We start from the raw sequence: 20,196 nt of genomic DNA, 5'->3' as shown, positions 1-20,196 counted from the left end.
CGATGTGAAGGTGGGTATATGATGCACTATTAGTGCCTAACTAATTACTGGTATGATATTTTTTCAGGACACGATTAATTCCGACCGATATATTCACAACATTCTCAAAACATGTTTTGCCAAACTGACTGAAGGAGAAAAAAACGGTACGGCTATTTCCAGCAGGATGGTGCTACAGTCCATACAGCACGTAGCTCTATGCGGCAGTTGCAGGAAGTGCTCGAAGATGATCAGATCATCAGCAAAGACTTATGGCCCCCTCATTTAAGCAACTGTAAAATTTATCTATGGGAAAATCTCACAGGAAAAGTCACAGGAGTAGTCTTCGAACGGCAGAAGAATTAAAAATTGCAATTAGGAACACTGAGCATCCATCAGTATCCATAAACTGCAACGTGTGTTTCGATATCTCATTCCAAGATGTGAAGCTTGCATCGCAGCTCAAGGAGTTCACTTTCAACAACTTCTGTAAATACTGGCAAATTCAGTTTCACTTCCTAGTTTATTTATTAATTTATCCTCCGCATATATTTAGCTGGCGAGTTCAATTAAATTTAGTTTGTATAGGTGTAATCATCCCGCTTCCTTGAGACGACTATGTCCACTTCCTACCACCGCTTCTCTGCATTCCTATGCCTCGGTACTCTGCTACGAAGTCTTAAATTATACTCCCTGTACTACTTCTATCAGATGTTTTGAAACAAGGTAATATTCTTTATACAGTCATCACTCATGGGGAGTAAAATCCAATAAACAGACAACATATTAGATATGTCAAAAAATCCAGAATCATTTTCTGAAAGTGAAGCAGTGTGCATTTAACTGAGTGACACCAGGCACCATGGACAGCTACCAACACAAAACTTGGGTTGCAGTTACAGTACTTGAAGAATCAAATTAACCCTCTGCATTAGAGCACACGGAACTCAACGTCTATCAGGAGTTCAGTTCCCAGAAGGAAACCATAATTGAATTTCATCGATTGCAAAGTTTAAAACTTTCGAACATTTTAGGCCTTTTCAATCAAGAAATTACCAGCATTTCGCCCCAGTGTGCTCATCAGTTGGATTACGACAGCTATCCAAGAAGCTGGCAGCTACTGCATTGTTGAGACACAACTGCAAGCCTGCTAGGTAGGACAATGCAGTGACAGTGCACTAGGGGCCAGCATCTTGGATAGATATGGCAATCTAACTTATGAGCCCTCTGCTACACTGGGACGAAACGCTGGCAATTTCATGATTGAAAAAGCCTAAAAAGCTTGAAGTTTTTAACTCAATATTTGTTCCAAACAACTAATGGATTCCACAAAGAATCAGTTAAGAGCAAATTGTTTCAGTTCGTTATTCAGACCAGTCTCAAAAAAATAATAATAGTAATAATGGAAAATACTTCCGGTCTCTCAACTTTCTAATAGGATACGTTCAAAATAAAATGATGAAGTGTTTCAGTGAGGTTAGGGAAACGTAGAGTACCGTAATAATTACCTTTATCATTTTGAAGTTCGTGTCTTGGACAGATTTGGCCCACACTTTAGTTTCATCCTTAGTATATTCCATTTTCCACCCATCGTGATTGTCAAGAAACTGTTTAAGCCTTTCAAAATCCTTGTCTTCTGCAACTTTCACTATGCCAACGTCCATTTGGCACGATCTGAAATGGGGACAAAATCAGTCTATTATTTCATTCTGATGCATAGTATTTTTAAAATCATGATGAACTACCTACAGTCACAATCAGCTCTACTGTAGTTGATTATTCGTGCTTAAGTGATTTATGTAGGTTAGGTACAACTGCAGTGTTTGACACGAATATGTCATACAGAGGCAACAGCTGATCAATGTGGTAGTAGGCGTAACTAATTGCGCAACGAGAGGTGTATATATATATATAATCTTTTGCAAATTATTGTTTGGAAGATCTCTTTAAAAAGTAAAACAAATAACTGAGGTATTAGAAAAACAAGGAACACACCCTCCGCTTTACAATTTATCTGGTATCTTTTCCTAGTATCTTTACTTTGCACACATACAGTATTTTTCTTTCAGACAATGAATCGCCGATCAATCGGTAAAGTGGAATTGTATGCCGTAAATGTGTTGTTGTGGAATATATTATGCTGAACTGTGTAATATTAACCTTTACACAAATTATAAGCAGTTTAGTTGTCTCACAAACCACTTGTAAGGCACTTAAGAACTGGCCACTCTTTAACACCTGCTATACTCAAGGTTACCTTACTTTGTGACGTGTAAATACTTATCATTCGGCTTATTCTTGGGATCAGCCAAGTGATAACGCGTCTGAAACCATGCATTTTATCATTGAAATAAAATATATATTTTGCTATGAAACCCAATTTGCGAAAATTTCCTCATTGTGAGAATAATGTTAGGGGTCATATCTTGGGGTCAACTGATTGACGTCTGTAGCGAATCTGCTTTAGACTTATCAGTATGAAGCATATACAGCCATATCCTATTGAATTTTCTTGAGAAGAAGTTTTGTATTTATTTTTCTGTCAAACATTATCTATATATAAAAAAAGGATTCCATTTCCTTCTTCATATCAGTAGGCATTTAAACCAACTGGGCCTAAGTGCTTCACAATTATTTTATAGAAAACTAATCTAGACTACTTTAAGCACATGGCAGCTGCAGGGGAGACTTCTGGGAGAAATATGGGAAGAATGTGTCCTTAATTTATACCTTTATTTTCAGGCCTATCATCATCATCATAACAGTCACTATTGCCTAATCATGTCAGACACATTGGAGTTGAAAATTGAGGAATGGCTGAACTGGGATAAGGTAATTATTTATATACCTACACTAAAGTTTTTTTTTTTTTTTTTTGCCTTTGCTGGCAGGACCTAGTGTGTACAGTGCACTATGTCTTCTGGTATAGGCTAGAGCAATTTTGTTACTTTTATAGATCTGTCTCTGTCTTATCCTTGGCTTTGACAATATGAAAGTGACTGAGGTATGAGCGATGCTAGTATTGCCAATCCTTATGCAGCCAGTCCCTGCTATGAATGGTGTGAAAATGTTGCTCATAGGGTCGGTTGGTGTATACATTTCAGTGGGCTTGGCAGAATGATATGTAATAGCAACTCTGGCTCGGTGAGGAAAGCAACGGGAAACTACCTCACTCCTCATTTCCCTAGACGCCTGTTCAGTGATGCCTAGGCCATCTATGACAGCTGATGGCAGAGCTGTTGAAGATCCCACCAGCGTTAGTGCTGACGGACTGAACATACATAGTGTTATTTTCGGTTAATACATTTGTATATTGATATGTTTAGTTACACATGTGAAATTCAATAGAATGAATGTCCATATCTCATGTACTGTACAACATTTTCTTTTTACTAGAATGAACATACCATCAGAGAAATCACAGCACTGAGAGATGAAGGAAATACAGTTTTACTTGAAAAACTTCTCATGTCTCGTCTTGAGTTTGGTACTGCTGGACTTCGAGGAAGAATGGGTCCAGGTTACTCACAAATGAATGATCTTGTAATTGTCCAAACAAGTCAAGGACTTGCCTCGTACGTAGATGAGGTTTTCGGGTCAGACGCCGAAGAACTTGGTGTAGTTGTTGGATATGATGGACGTTATAACAGTAAAAGGTAAGAAATTTCCTTGAGAATAATGCAATGCAGAAGCAGTGTCTGTTATTGTGTTGTAACTCACTGAACACAGGTTATAATCTATACTAATATTATACAAAGAAAATGCTCGTGAGTTTGTTTGTATGTGGAGGGTAATCTCAGATAACACTGAAGTAATATCATTGCACCACAAGAATGCTTGTTTCTTCCACATTATTATAGGCTTTACCAGTATATAATTATTCAGATCACAGAGAGGCTGTCAGGACCACATTTTCACTTTATATTAAGTAATTGAAAAATGCTATGAGAGGGATAGATAATTATCTTTATGTTTTGTGGATCTACAGAAAGCATATAACAGAGTAGGCCTACCAAGGGAAAAGATGTTACCATAGCTGAACTGAGGAATTATGGAATATTACTGACAGTCAAAGGCAGTAGTGGCAATTGGGAATTAGAAGTGGGTGAGCAGAAAAATTTATAGACAACAAGAAGTACCGGGATTCTGCAGGATATATTGGGGGAATGGAGGTAGACAACAAAATTGAAAAAAAGAAGAAGATGCTGTCTGAATGAATTTCGACAGAGAGGTAAGGGTTGGTAGTTTACCAACTTAACTGTGGTGACAGTAAATTTTTGAGATTTTGATTCAATACTAAACAAAAAACTTTCACCAAAAGAACAATAACATTACAAATATTACTGCACAGTAAGAAATTAAAAAATTCAAATTCATGTCCTCATCCTAAGGTGGTGCAGCTCTTTCCAGGCACACTCCCATTGGAGGTGAGCTGTATGAACTATTTCAACCACATACCAGCCCTTCTGCTATTCTTAAATTTCTGGCAGTACCAGGAATCGAACCTGAGCCTCGGAGGATGGCAGCTAATAACCCTTACGCTACGGAGGCGGATAGTAAGAAAGTAACAACACTGGATAGAACTACACCAGCACATTGAGTGAGTGAGTGAGACTGCCAGACTGACGAATGTGCGCGGCATGACTTCGGCAAAAATATACCCCTGTTTCCCTTCCTCACAGAATACGCTAAAAGTGCGATTAATAGCTGATGGCACAAACCTGCGCGAAGCCCCGAACTTGGGGGGGTTAGTGGGGGAAGGAAGGTAATTGAGGGGTAACTATTGATGGGCGATTTGGAGCGAAATAAAGCCTTGTCACCCCAGCATTGTTGCAAAGAGCTGATGTGAACACTTCAAAGTGAAAATTCTTCTCCTCTCTCTCAGGCTGCAGCACATGGACTCGCAATTAAAGTTTTGTGCCATTGGGTAGTAATCGCACTTTTGCATGCTGTTGCACGAGTCTCCACTATTTGCTATGGCACTGTATGAATTGGTTAGCTGCGTTGAATGACATTTTGTGCTTATTTACGCTAAGTAATATTCAAAGAAATTAGAGGAAATTAATTAGGTGATAGACAACAAGGTTTGCCTCCTCACACCCCCACCCCCACCCCCATTTGCCGCTACTGGTCAAAAGCACTTATGAGCTGCAGGAAGAATTAATGGCAGAATGAGTTCTGGGTTCAAAGCAATTACTGGGGTTAGACAAGACTGTAATCTTTCACCATTGTTGTTCATAGTATACATGAAGAACATTATAAGGAACACAGAAATATGGGAAAGGGTGTGGATACATCAGTTAGAAAGTAGAATAGGGACTAGTTGACTGATGTGGTTTGGCCACGTTGGCAGAATGGAAATAATAAGGACCCGTAGAGCAGTGATGGAATGGAAGATGATTGGAACAAGACCAAGGGGGAAACCAAGGAAGGAGTGGATAATGAAGTAGAGGAAGCATTGGAGAGTAGATGTAAGAAGTGGTCCAGAGTGTTTAGAGAAGAATGGTGGAAGAACAAGTAGAGGTGGTGCTCACTGGTCCATTACCTAACCTGGCAGATAGTCGGATATAGAACGCAGAAGAATAAGTATACATGGATTTACATGTACTGATATGTATTAAATGGCAAGAAGGGATTCACTTGGGTGGAAATGTAGTAAGCAGTTTGGCCTATGCCGATGACTTGGTCTTAATGGCAGACTGTGCTGAAAGCGAAAGGAGGTGCAACAAGTATCATGTGAAAGTAACCATGTAGGCTACAAGATTAAAGTGATGTCCATAGAAGAAAAGACCTAAGAGTATTGAATGCCGGATAGGAAAGATGAAACTAGAGCAGATAGATCATTTCAAGTATTAAGATGTGTATTCACCGAAGATGGTAGTATAATAAGCAAAATTACCGGGTGAGTTGGCCGTGCAGTTAGAGGCACGTAGCTGTGAGCTTGCATCTGGGAGATAGTGGGTTAGAATCCCACTGTCAGCAGCCCTGAAGATGGTTTTCCATGGTTTCCTATTTTCACACCAGGGAAATGCTGGGTCTGTACCTTAATTAAGGCCATGGCCACTTCCTTCCCACTCCTAGGCCTTACCTATCGCGTCGTCGCCATAAGACCTATCTGTGTCGGTGCGACGTAAAATAAATTGTAAAAATATAAGTAAGCAAAATTGAATCAAGGAGCACCAAAGCTAATGCAGTGACCTTGCAGTTGTGATCAACAGTATTTTGTAAGAAGCTTTATATCGGTCTTTTAAAAGCTGGCTGGACTCAGGATGTTTTGTTCGTAAGTTGGAAGTAATAATGGACATGAAAGTAGCGAGAATGATCACTGGTACAAACAGGTGGGAACACTGACAGGAGGACATTCGGAATGATGAGATAAAGGCTAAGTTAGGAATGAACTCGATGGATGAACCTGTATATGTAAACCAGCTGTGATGATGGAATTATGTGAGGCAGATGGAGGACTGCTTACGAACAGAATTATGAACTCAGCCATGGACAGTTAGATGAGTAGAGGAAGAACGTGGTGAAGATGGTTAGACTCTGTATTTAATAATTTAATGATAAAAGGTGTGGAACTAAATGAGGTCACAGAGTTAGTTGGGGAGAGGAGATTGTGGAGAAGAGTAGTTAATTCATAGAGGCTTGCAGACTGAATGCTGAAAGGCGAACAGTCAATGATGAAGATGTACATATGTATGTATAGTATGCAAAACTTTTAATGATACCTGGTTTTACAGGGGTGAGGAGTAAGGAGGGAGCTCTCCCGATTCCTGTAAAACTAATACAAATGGACCATTTATATTGGTATTATGAATTTACTCATTCGGGACAGGTATTTCAGGTTCCCTTTGGGAATCGGCATCTATATCGTCCTGTAAAACTGCCAACTGAATTAATATGAAATCTGAATTGAATCAATAGTTTTATCGATCAATATGAATTTTCTAAACCTTTATTATCTTAAGCCAACAAGTTTTTCACACACACATTATATTTTTCATTTCCTGGCAGTGTTTAATGGACAAGTTAAGGAATGATGTGGTTAGGAAGGAAGCTAGGATTGTTACATCATTGTTAGATTGGGTCAGCATGTCCAGACTGAGGTGGTTTGGGCATGTAATGAGGATGGAGCCAACAAAGACAGCATATGTTAACTTGGAGAGATATGTAGCAGGGAAACGGATGGTGGGAAGACCAAGAACTCACTGGATGGACATCATACAGATGGACATTGCAGATCGGGGAAGGACACTGGTGGACATCATTAACAACAGAACGTATCTTAATAAGACAGACTGGAAGAGGCTCGCCAACAGTACCCGGGAAACTGGAACTGTAAAATTATGATGATTAGAAGGGGCAGTCAAATGAAAAACAAACACCCACCATAACACACATCCCGTGCAAAAGGTGGCAACACTGTTGTTACGTATCGATACTGCCATCGCTCTGGTAGGAGAACTGCATAGTAACAACTCACAGGTGCACTCACTTGTTGAGTTGTGTCTTTGTTAGTGCGTGGACTGGTCTAGTTTGTTCCTCCAGCTGTAGAAATGGAGGCAAACAAAGATCAGAGAAATCTGGTTCGTTTTCTGGTGCCTGTGCTGGAGTACTCTTAAACTTATCATCACATATCTCTATGTACAGTGAACACTGCATGTCCAGGACAAGTGTGCACGAGTGGCATAGAAAATTCCGAGAAGGACGCACATCACTGTAAGACGATGCACGCCCAGGACAGGCCCATTGAGCCATTAATCCTGATATGATAGATCGGATTGATGGCCTTATCCGGGAAAACCAACAAATCACGGAGGAAGAAATTTGTGTTCAGGTCGGCAATAGCCATGGCTCCGTGCATTCCATTAGGAATTGCATTTCTGCAAAATTTGTGTGCAGTGGGTTCCGCATCAACTGACGGAGGGACAACAGATTGACAAAATGGTGTCATGTCTGAGTCATCTGCAGTGGTACCACGAGGAAGAGTATGCATTTCTCTCCTGTATCGTCACAGGGGACAAAACATGGTGCCACTATTTCAAGTTCAAGAGCAGATGGCAAATCGAACAGTGGAAACATCACAATCCTCTCCTGCCAAAGAAATCCAAAGTTGTTCACACAAGTTCTGGTAAAGTCATGACGACCATCTTCTTTTGACTACAATGGCTCTCTGCTTGTCAATTTTCTTGAGCATGGAATCACAGTCAATGTGGAGTGTTATGAAGAAAATTTGCAGAAACTTCAGCGCGCCATAAAGTCAAAATGCCCTGGAAGGCTGTCAGATGGAGTCATCCTGTTGCATGATAATGTCGCCCTAATACTTCCAATCTGGCTAAGCCTACACTTCAGCGATTTGGTTGGGAAACACTTCAGCATCCTTCGTACAGGCTTTCACCTTGTGATTTTCATACTTTTGGCGACCTGAAGAAAGATATTCGTGGATGTCGGTTTCATTCGGATGAGGAAGTGCAAGAGTGGGTGCGGTTGTGGATCCCTCAGTGACATACCTCTTTCTACAAAACTAGAATTGATCATCTAGTCTCCTAGTGGGATAACTATATTGACGCTTTCAGTAATTACACTGACTGACAGTGACAATGCAACACCAAGGAGGAGTGGTTCGAAAGGGATGAAAGTTGGGGAAAAAATAGAGACGGCACGGACGAATAATTGATGTTTATTTCAAACCGATATGCAGGTTACACAATGCGCACGGCATCGACTCAGTAGGATGTAGGACCACCGCGAGCGGCGATGCACGCAGAAACACGTCGAGGTACAGAATCAATAAGAGTGCGGATGGTGTCCTGAGGGATGGTTCTCCATTCTCTGTCAACCATTTGCCACAGTTGGTCATCCGTACGAGGCTGGGGCAGAGTTTGCAAACGGCGTCCAATGAGATCCCACACGTGTTCGATTGGTGAGAGATCCGGAGAGTACGCTGGCCACGGAAGCATCTGTACACCTCGTAGAGCCTGTTGTGAGATGCGAGCAGTGTGTGGGCGGGCATTATCCTGCTGAAACAGAGCATTGGGCAGCCCCTGAAGGTACGGGAGTGCCACCGGCCGCAGCACATGCTGCACGTAGCGGTGGGCATTTAACGTGCCTTGAATACGCACTAGAGGTGACGTGGAATCATACGCAATAGCGCCCCAAACCATGATGCCGCGTTGTCTAGCGGTAGGGCGCTCCACAGTTACTGCCGGATTTGACCTTTCTCCACGCCGACGCCACACTCGTCTGCGGTGACTATCACTGACAGAACAGAAGCGTGACTCATCGGAGAACACGACGTTCCGCCATTCCCTCATCCAAGTCGCTCTAGCCCGGCACCATGCCAGGCGTGCACGTCTATGCTGTGGAGTCAATGGTAGTCTTCTGAGTGGACGCCGGGAGTGCAGGCCTCCTTCAACCAATCGACGGGAAATTGTTCTGGTCGATATTGGAACAGCCAGGGTGTCTTGCACATGCTGAAGAATGGCGGTTGACGTGGCGTGCGAGGCTGCCACCGCTTGGCGGCGGATGCGCCGATCCTCTCGTGCTGACGTCACTCGGGCTGCGCCTGGACCCCTCACACGTGCCATATGTCCCTGCGCCAACCATCTTCGCCACAGGCGCTGCACCGTGGACACATCCCTATGGGTATCGGCTGCAATTTGACGAAGCGACCAACCTGCCCTTCTCAGCCCGATCACCATACCCCTCATAAAGTCGTCTGTCTGCTGGAAATGCCTCCGTTGACGGCGGCCTGGCATTCTTAGCTATACACGTGTCCTGTGGCACACGACAACACGTTCTACAATGACTGTCGGCTGAGAAATCACGGTACGAAGTGGGCCATTCGCCAACGCCGTGTCCCATTTATCGTTCGCTACGTGCGCAGCACAGCGGCGCATTTCACATCATGAGCATACCTCAGTGACGTCAGTCTACCCTGCAATTGGCATAAAGTTCTGACCACTCCTTCTTGGTGTTGCATTTGCTCTGTCAGTCAGTGTACTTTTGAATAAAACCATTCCATGGTCACGTAGCGGGTGTTAGGTTTTCATTTAACTGCCCCTTATATAATAACATATGACCTAATCTACCATGTGCAGGCATTTTAATTTGTCGCCTGTAGGCTGCCTGCATGTCAGTTTCAACGTTTCATTTTGCTCTGGGCAAGGTAAACTGGAACTCTCTTGGGTGATCTATTGTTATTTGGTTTCATTCAGAGGAGAAAGTGCAAGAGTGAGTGCGGTTGTGGATCCATCAGTGACATACCTCTTTCTACAAAACTGGAATTGATCATCTAGTCTCCTAGATGCTTTTAACGCTTTCAGTAATTACTTTTGAATAAAACTATTCCATGGTCATATAGCGGGTGTTAGGTTTTCATTTGACTGCCCCTCATCTACCATGTGCAGGCATTTTAATTTGTTGCCTTTAGGCTGCCTGCATCTCAGTTTCAACGTTTCATTTTGTTCTGGGCAAAGTAAACTGGAACTCTCTTGGGTGATCTATTGTTAGGTTTTAATTAATTTTGTTGGATAAGCACTAAATGTCACACCAGAGTTCTTTTACCTGCTGGCATCATATGATACGAAGCATCAAATGGACTTTTTTCTGCCCTTCAAAAGTCTAACTACACCTGCTGGGTTTGAACCTGAGATCTTCTGAGCTCGATAGTTGCAATCGCTTATGTGCAGCCAGTATCCACTATTCAGGAGATAGTGGGTTCAAACCCCGCTGTCGGCAGCCCTGAAGATGCTTTTCTGTGGTTTCCCCATTTTAACACCCGGCAAATGCTGGGGCTGTACCTTAAGACCACGGCCGCTTCCTTCCCACTTTTAGCCCTTTTCTGTCCCATCGTCACCATAAGACCTATCTGTGTCAATGCGACATAAACTTGGAAAAAAAAGAAAAGAAAAGAATCTGAGATCTTGGAATCCAAATAAATGCCAACTCTACCACTGATACATAGAAAAATAATAGAGAACAAAGAATTGCTAGTTTTGTAGCCTTTCTCCAAAATAAACTGCAATTTTTTTGTTTTAACCAAACTAAGATCTTGAAAGAAAGATCCTATAGGCTGTAGAAATACTGGGGACCGATGACCTTCGATGTTAGGCCCCTTAAAACAACAAGCATCAATAAACAAACTCCTGAACAATATGAATGTAGAGGAAGGTTACGACAAAAGCAATTATTGGATACTTATTGTAGGCTACACAAATTTCCAGTATGCAGGACAGACCATTAGAACCCTCCATCAAGTTACAGAACAGTAATGGAAATTACCCATCTGACTGCTGGGGGAAGACTGTGTGCCAGGTGTCAGAACATCTCTAGGAAAATGGCAGACCATTCTTCCTGCAGTAGTGTAGCTATTGTAGTTAGTGATCAGGATGTTCCAAAGATGTCCTTGCCCGGCTGAGTGGCTTCTGACCCCAACTTGGCAGGTTCGATCGTGGCTCAGTATAGTGGTACTTGAAGGTGCTCAGATATGTCAGCCTTATATTGGTAGATTTACTGGCATTGGATGAAGCTGTACACATAAACTGGCTTCGGTGGTGGGGTCATGTGAGGCGAATGGAGGAGGATAGGTTACCTAGGAGAATAATGGACTCTGTTATGGAGGGTAAGAGAAGTAGAGGTAGACCAAGACGACGATGGTTAGACTCGGTTTCTAACGATTTAAAGATAAGAGGTATAGAACAAAATGAGGCCACAACACTAGTTGCAATCGAGGATTGTGGCGACGTTTAGTAAACAAATGGCAAATAAGTTAATATGGGAAGGGCATCTGATTCAGAAAGTGATGGAACCAACTAGTGGAAAGAATATTTTGGATGTGGTGCTGATAAAACCAGATGAGCTCTATAGAGAAACCAAAGTAATAGATGGTATTAGTCATCACAAAGCTGTTTTTGTCGTAGTTAAAAATAAATGTGAAAGAAAGGAAGGTATTAAAATTACGACTATTAGGCATTACCATATGGCTGATAAAACAGGCATGAGGGAGTTTTTAAAAAGTAACTATGATCGCTGGAAAATGGTAAATAAAAATGTAAACAGACCCTGGGATGGGTTTAAAGCAATTGTTGAGGAATGTGAAAATAGGTTTGTTCCTTTAAAGGTGGTAAGGAATGGTAAGGATCCACTATATTATAACAGAGAAGTGAAGAGACTAAGAAGGAGGTGCAGACTGGAAAGAAATAGAGTTAGAAATGGTTATGGAAGTAAGGAGAAATTGAAGGAACTTGCCAGGAAATTGAATCTAGCAAAGAAGTCAGCTAAGGATAACATGATAGCAAGCATAATTGGTGGGCATACAAATTTTAGTGAAAAATGGAAGAGTTAAGGCAGAAACAGGTTCAAAGAAGGACATTCCAGGAATCATTAATGAACAAGGGGAGTGTGTATGCGAGGATCTTCAAAAGGCAGAAGTATTCAGTCAGCAGTATGTAAAGATTGTTGGTTACAAGGATAATGTCCAGATAGGAGATGTGAGTAACACTAAAGAAGTATTAAAATTTACCTATGATAACAATTACATTTACAGTAAGATACAAAAGTTGAAAGCTAGAAAAGCAGCTGGAATTGATAACATTTCTGGGGATATACTAAAGGCAGTGGGTTGGGATATAGTACCATATCTGAAATACTTATTTGATTATTGTTTGGTTGAAAGAGCTATACCAAATGAATGGAGAGTTGCTATAGTAGCCCCTGTGTATAAAGGAAAGGGTGATACACATAAAGCTGAAAATTACAGGCCAGTCAGTTTGACATGCATTGTATGTAAGCTTTGAGAAAACATTCTTTCTGATTATATTAGACATGTTTGCAGAATTAATAACTGGTTTGACAGAAGGCAGTTTGGATTTAGGAAAGGTTATTCGACTGAAGCTCAGCTTGTAGGATTTCAGCAAGATATAGCAGTTATTCTGGATTCAGGAGACCAAATGGACTGTATTGCAATTGACCTATCTAAGGCATTTGATAGGGTAGATCATGGAAGACTACTGGCAAAAATGAGTGCAATTGGACTAGAAAAAAGAGTGATTGAATGGGTGGCTATATTTCTAGAAAATAGAACTCAGAGAATTAGAGTGGACAAAGCTTTATCTGACCCTGTAATAATTAAGAGGGGAATTCCTCAAGGCAGTATTATTGGACCTTTATGTTTTCTTATATATATCTACGATATGTGTAAAGAAATGGAATCAGAGATAAGGCTGTTTGCAGATGATGTTATTCTGTACAGAATAATAAATAAGTTACAAGATTGTGAGCGGCTGCAGGGTGACCTCGATAGTGTTGTGAGATGGACGCTGGACAATGGTATGATGATAAACGGGGCTGAAATTCAGGTTGTGAGTTTCACAAATAGGAAAAGTCCTCTCAGTATTAATTACTGCGTTGATGGGGTGAAAGTTCCTTTTGGGGATCATTGTAAGTACCTAGGTGTTAATATAAGAAAAGACCTTCATTGAGGTAATCATATAAATATGATTGTTAATAAAGGGTACAGATCTCTGCACATGGTCATAAGGGTATTTGGGGGTTGTAGTAAGGATGTAAAGGAGAGGGCATATAAGTCTCTGGTAAGACCCCAACTAGAGTATGGTTCCAGTGTATGCGACCCTCACCAGGATTAGTTGATTCAAGAACTGGAAAAAATCCAAAGAAAAGCAGCTCGATTTGTTCTGGGTGATTTCCGACAAAAGAGTAGCGTTACAAAAATGTTGCAAAGTTGGGCTGGGAAGATTAGGGAGAAAGGAGACGAGCTGCTCGATTAAATTGTTATGTTCCGAGCTGTCAGAGGAGAGATGGCGTAGGAGGACATCAGTAGACAAATAAGTTTGAGTGGTGTCTTTAAAAGTAGGAAAGATCACAATATAAAATAAAGTTGGAAGTCAAGAGGACAAATTGGGGCAAATATTCGTTTATAGGAAGGGGAGTTAGGGATTGGAATAACTTACCAAGGGAAATGTTCAATAATTTTCCAATTTCTTTGCGATCATTTAAGAAAAGGCTAGGAAAACAACAGATAGGGAATCTGCCACCTGGGCGACTACCCTAAATGCAGATCAGTAGTGACTGACTGATTGATTGATTGATTGATTGTTTGATTGATTGATTGATTGATTGATTGATTGATTGATTGATTGATTGATTGATTGATTGATTGATTGAATTCACAGAGGCTTGCAGACTGAACGATAAAATGCATAACAGTCTATAATGATAATGTATGTTGTTGTTGTTGTTGTTGTTATTATTATTATTATTATTATTATTATTATTATTATTATTATTATTATTATTATTATTATTATTATTATTATTATTATTATTATTATTATTATTATTATTATTATTATTATTATTATTATTATTATTATTATTATTATTATTATTTCCTTGGGATTTGCTGGAGCATGGGAGTGGAGATGTGATATAAGAGGCACTGTGGACACCTTTGTAGTTGATTTTAGGTGCCTGGGGAGACTGATTACATTGGATTGAGTTGGGTACATCTGTCACCTTTATAAAAATAACTGCAGTGTATTCAAAACGTTGGTAATCTGTATATAAGGTACATAAAACAATAGCATGGTCCCATCTGGAAGGAAGCCTAAGAGTAAAATCAATAGTGGTGTAGAATATTTTTTGTTTTCTCAAAACTTGCTATATGTAATGTTCTAATTTGACACACTAACCTTCTAGATTTGCAGAGTTAACAGCAGCCATCTTCATTAACAAAGGCATTCCAGTCTACCTCTATTCTCAAGTGTGCCCTACACCATTTGTGCCATTTGCATTGCTCCATTTCAAATGTGTGTGTGGGGTGATGGTAACAGCCTCACATAACCCAAAAGATGATAATGGCTATAAAGTTTACTGGAACAATGGAGCTCAGGTGAGGTTCTTTCTATTCTTATATAATTATTTATACAGTATATGCTGAGTATTGTCCCAATGAGCTATTAGCTCGAGGGAGGTACTACCCTTTACAGTTTTGGCTTTATAATTAATGGTAAAAATGTTTAATATTCTTAATATATGTTGATCACAACAATGTTGGCAGTACACTGGAGATAATTAGCAATTATATTTAACTGTGGCAAAAATAATACATTTCTATATATTTTTGTAACAAATATCTAAAAACAGATTTCTTAAATAGTGAATTTTTTTTAATACTCCGTAACTCAGTTAGCAGACTGTTTTATGATGCTGCGGCAAAATATGCTGTACTTTTTATTCCATACCCTGAATGTATATCTGACCTATTGTCCTAGTTTGATAGTTATGAATGTCTTTCTTGTACCTAATTTTTGTGTTTAATGAGATCATAACATTTTTAAATTTGTACATGAGTAGTGCCCGAGTATGTCTTATGCATCCTGACAGGTAAGATGTTCATGTCCCTGTATATCTCAATGGAGCGTTTCATAAAGTTGTATTTGTAAATGAATCTTATGGCCCTTTCTTGAAGTATTTCAAGTTTATTTTATTTCTTCTCTATTGCACAAATCCCAAATTAGATTAATGAGTAGATGTAAGTGAATAAGCAAGAAATAAAAATGATTCTGAGTTGCTGTGTAGTTAATCCTGTGTCCTTGTAATCTTTTCAACATTCCTGTAACAGTTGCTTATTAATTTAGTAAGAGCTTTGAGATAAGTTTTCATCACTTTTTGTTTCCACATTCATCAATTCAAGGAATCTAGATATGCTTATGAGGGAAATATAAAAAGTTATCATGTTGAAACCCAACTCTCATTTTGATGGTAGATACCGCATGATGTATGAAGACCACATGCAAGAAAAGAGCTGCTCTTTTCCACTGCAACATCTCAAAATCGAAGTTGGAATCCTTGATGTTACACAAGTAGTGTAGCATGGTTGGAAATCCCTACGGGAGAGCCACGTAATGAAGAGGTACACTCCAATCAGCTGAGCTGGAGATATAGTCTTTTGCTGCATGTGATTTAAAGACTACTGCTTTGAGGGGTGGAAAAAAAAAAAAAGTAGTGTTGGAATGTTTGAAACACGAGTCTTTTTGATGTGCACAACGAATAAGCACTTCATTGCCACACTGTTCCTCGCATATTTTATTTTTTATTTCCTGGCAGTATTTAATGGACACTACAGACTCAGAAGGTCACTCTGTTACATATTTCCTAACAAACCAGAAATATTTTATAATGTTCTGGAATCTTGGAGATAGAACTGAGAATAAATGAAACACTGTAATTTAAGAAGTTCTTTGTGGTAAAGTTCAGTATTAACATTTTGATGAGATATCATTCCCCATCGATACGGCCTTTTGTGACTGTGGTGAATTTCAGACAACTGAACACCTGCTATGTTGTCCCTTGTGTCCATCAAACTGCACAATGGAAGACTTGGTGCTGGCCAATCCAAATGCCCTTGAAGTGGCCAAATTTTGGGCCGAATCGGTGTGACATCTGTATGACATATATTGTTGTAGACCTTTTACTTGTATATATTTGTTTATATAGTTTGTTTCTTTTAAATGTAGTATTATTCTATTGTACTTCTGATTCGAATAAAGAAAGAAAGATAAGCTCTGACAGTCTGTGGTATAAAGATTTCCATTGTCAGAAGGAGAACTTGTCCATGGGTTGGATTTTTCCAGTGATAAGGGCAGGAGTTTGAAGTAACCGAATGGTTTTTCTTGGTGGAATGTCCTGAAGCCAAGCTGTATTAGTATATGACATGGTCCAGGAGTCAAGAAAAGAAGACTTCTCTAAACCACTGTTTTAACTCTCCCTTTCACATTTTCCCTGATTCTGTAGCTGTCATAATAATATTATCAGCTTTAAACATCTTTTTTCAAAACCATTGGGCTGGAGCTTCCTGCAGGCTCCTGCAACGTGATAAATAATGTTGGTAACAGGTAACCATCCATGCTGATCATAGGCATTATAGCTGTCCCCAGCTGCAAAACAGAAGAAGAAGAAAAGCTGCTGAGTTACATTCTTGGATACTTTAAAAGCTTTTGATAATATCGACGACATGCACGTTGAGTCGTGTTTGAAAGGCACATCATTTCCTCAGCAGTTTAAGGCTTTGGTACTTTAACTCCTGGAAAACAATTCAGTCAGCATAAGAGATAGATGAAACCACGTAAACTAAAGATATTCAAATTTGCAGGGGAGTGGCTCAAGATTGACCATTGTCATCCCTTTTGTTTAATATAGCGATCAGTTTCATTGTGAAAGACTTGTATGATACTGAGTTTGGTTATAACCTTGTACAAGATAAAAAGCATAAACAGTGTTGCTGCACTCGACTTTGTGGATGACAATCGAAAGATGAAGATTATGGTGCTGTTATGACTGAAATAAATAATCAGTGCCTAAATCAAGTTGGTCTCACATTACTTGCAGCTAAATGTAAGGTCATAGTAATAGAAGAAGACAAATTAAAAAGAGCGTGGTTATCAGGACCATAAGTAGGATTCAGATACCATCAGTTGCTGAGGGAGAGAAAATCAAATAAATTTATTTATGTATTAATTAATTATCAGCAACAGCATAATGCTGAATTACAAAGATCCAAGCTGTGTACAATAGATATGAATCTAAAATGAAAGATATATAAATATTTACAAAGGACACAAATGTACACAATAAAAACTGAACAATCATATATAATACATATTTACATAAACAACGATATTAACAAAACAAAAAAATACATTTACAGTAAATACAGGAGCAGAACAGGAAAGAACAAGAAGGAAAATTAAGTTATGTGAGAAATATTATGACAGAAGGAAGGAAACGTTATGAAGATGTCTAGATTCTTGTTGATAGATAATGTAATAAACATTGCTGGAATACATACAGAAAGGGACCTTTGGGTGAGAGAAAGCCGGAGTAAGGAATATGGAATAGGGTCTTTATTTTGGTACTATGGGATGGCACATGGAGGGGGAATAAGGAAACTAAATCTGGAGACCTAAATAGACCATTAGCTGCTTTGTATAGCAGCTTTAGGTTGGCTACTTTCCTCCGAGTAGAAAGAGTCTTGAGTTTCAGTTTCCCAAGCACTTGGATAGTGCTTCAGTTGCGACATGCAGGGACCCCGACTCTGATGATAGCACAGAAAAAAGATTGTACACGGTCAAGGTGGCTGAGGTTTGAAGAACCAGAAATGGACCAGACTGGAGAGGCGTATTCAACAATAGGTAAGATACAGGAAATGTAGAATGCTCTGAGGACATTTACATCTGTGATGTCAGAAAATCTGTAGAGTAAACTAAGGAGTGATATAGCACGTGAGGTAACCCTGTTTATGTGCGAGACAAACAACAATTTACTGTCAAAATGCACTCCTAAGTCTTTTTGATTGTCAACAAGAGCAATCAGTTGGTTCAGTAGGTGATATTCTTGTAGAACAGGGGATTTACGAAGTGTGAATGAAATGGTGGAACACTTGGAGGGATGAGGTTTAAGACGCCATGTAGTACACCAACCTGACAGTGAATCAAGTGCATTTGCAATTGGATTGTATCTGTAGGAGAATCGATCTGCTTGAAGAGTTACAATCATCTGCAAAGAGAACGATTTCACATGAATGGTAGGAAACAGTATCGATAAGGTCATCAATCAGCAGGGCAAAAGAAGTGGATCTAGGACACTGCCCTACGGGACACCAGAGAGGGTGGTGGTGGTGGGAGAAGAACTGCATCCATCAAGGACCACACGCTGTAGTCTTTCACTCAGAAAGCTGTTAATTAGAGCTAGGAGTCTCCTATGCATGTGAAACCATTCACAAAATTTGTGTGCAAGAAGCGTGTGATTCATGGTATTGAAGGCTTTCGCGATGTCGATATAGCATACATCATCAAGGGTTATGAATTTCATGTTGTTGGTCCGTACTGAACTGAGAATAACATATGAATAGTAACACAGTAAGGTTTCCACCTATTCAGTACTAATATGTGGCATGATGGAGGAGGATAGCCAAGTTAGTTACGCAGGAGCTTCCAGGAAGGAAACCATGCTGCTGAGGGGATATATATGGAATTGTAAACCCAAGCAAGTTCTGGTGGATGATCCTTTCACAAATGATTGATAAAGCAGGTAATATAGAGACCAGGCGATAATTTGCGATATCCGACCTCTGTCCACCTTTAAGAACGGGTGTGATATACGCAAGTTTCCAGGAGTCACATACAATGATGATTTAGTTTTTGATGAAAGAAATATAATCATCATCATCATCATCATTTCCCTTTATAGAGCTGTAGCCGGGTAGGGGCAAATATGATTCCTCTCCATTTTCTTCGGTCTTTCCACCACTCCTCCTCCAACACTGTGTCCCAGTCCAGGTTTCTTCCTATAATACTGTGTTGGATTGTGTCCGTCCATCTCAATCGTGGTCGACCACGGCCTCTCCTTCCTTGCATTTGCATTTCCATCACCTTTTTTGGCATTCTTTCATCACTCATTCGCTTTACGTGTCCAAACCGTCTTAGTCGGCTCTTCTCAATTTTATCATTCATTTTTTCCACTCCAATTTCTTCCCGGATTTTCTCATTCCTTATTTTGTCTCTTCTACTCTTCTGTAACATACTCCTCAAGAACTTCATTTCAGCATCCAGTCGGGCATTCTCCATTAATTCACTCCCCAGGTATTTAAATGTTTCCACTGCTTCCAGGGGCTTGTCTGCAAGTCTAATTTGACCTTTCCCTTCTTTCTCCCCTCTAGTCATAACAAGAGTTTTACTCTTCTCTACACTTATTTTTGACCCACATTCTTCTATTTTCCCATTCACCACATCCAACTGTTCTTGAACCTTCCTGTCGTCTTCTCCCCAAATCACAATATCAGCTGCAAATAACAGCATGTTCATTTCTCTCCCTCCATATTCTGCTTTTGCTGTTCTCATGATGTCGTCCATTACTATTGTAAACAGGATTGGTGATAGAACACTTCCCTGCCTCAGCCCACTAGTTATTTTGAACCAACTTGTCCTGCCAACTTGTGTTTGCACGCAACTACAGCATTCCTTGTACATTGCCATGATCATTTTTATTAATTCCTGTCCAATTGCTTTTTGCACCAGACTGTCCCAAACTATAGTCCTGGGGACACTGTCATATGCCTTTTCAGTGTCGATGAATGTCATCACCATATCATTCCCGTACTCCCATTGCTTTTCCATTAGCTGTCTCATAATGAAAATG

General features: G+C 39.9%; 2 protein-coding genes across 6 annotated transcripts in view; one reads left to right on the top strand and one right to left on the bottom strand.

Moving 5' to 3' along the window:
- LOC136880821 (START domain-containing protein 10) overlaps nucleotides 1-2,220 on the bottom strand; it is a 74,410-nt gene extending 72,190 nt beyond the window's left edge. The window contains exons 1-2 of one of the 3 annotated variants that reach the window (XM_067153366.2): nucleotides 2,140-2,220; nucleotides 1,488-1,653 (exon numbers count right to left, since the gene is read on the bottom strand). In XM_067153366.2, the coding sequence (XP_067009467.1) occupies nucleotides 1,488-1,643 (156 nt within the window). In that variant the 5' untranslated portion in view covers nucleotides 1,644-1,653; nucleotides 2,140-2,220. Of the gene's footprint in view, nucleotides 1-1,487; nucleotides 1,654-1,728; nucleotides 1,826-1,974 lie in introns of those variants that run through there. The other 2 variants (XM_067153365.2, XM_067153367.2) reach the window with 2 other exon arrangements.
- Nucleotides 1,809-20,196, top strand: part of Pgm2a (phosphoglucomutase 2) — a 192,279-nt gene continuing 173,891 nt past the window's right edge. For all 3 annotated transcript variants that reach the window (XM_068229280.1, XM_068229279.1, XM_068229281.1), the window contains exons 1-4: nucleotides 1,809-1,876; nucleotides 2,722-2,811; nucleotides 3,376-3,635; nucleotides 14,698-14,890. In XM_068229280.1, coding sequence (XP_068085381.1) covers nucleotides 2,761-2,811; nucleotides 3,376-3,635; nucleotides 14,698-14,890 — 504 coding nt within the window. In that variant the 5' untranslated portion in view covers nucleotides 1,809-1,876; nucleotides 2,722-2,760. The remainder of the gene's footprint in view (nucleotides 1,877-2,721; nucleotides 2,812-3,375; nucleotides 3,636-14,697; nucleotides 14,891-20,196) is intronic.

Source organism: Anabrus simplex, chromosome 9 (genome assembly GCF_040414725.1).
Source record: "Anabrus simplex isolate iqAnaSimp1 chromosome 9, ASM4041472v1, whole genome shotgun sequence".
In the NCBI taxonomy this organism is placed as follows: Eukaryota; Metazoa; Arthropoda; class Insecta; order Orthoptera; family Tettigoniidae; genus Anabrus; species Anabrus simplex.
Note: the sequence above shows the minus strand (reverse complement) of the source record. Positions and strands in the feature narration are given on the sequence as shown.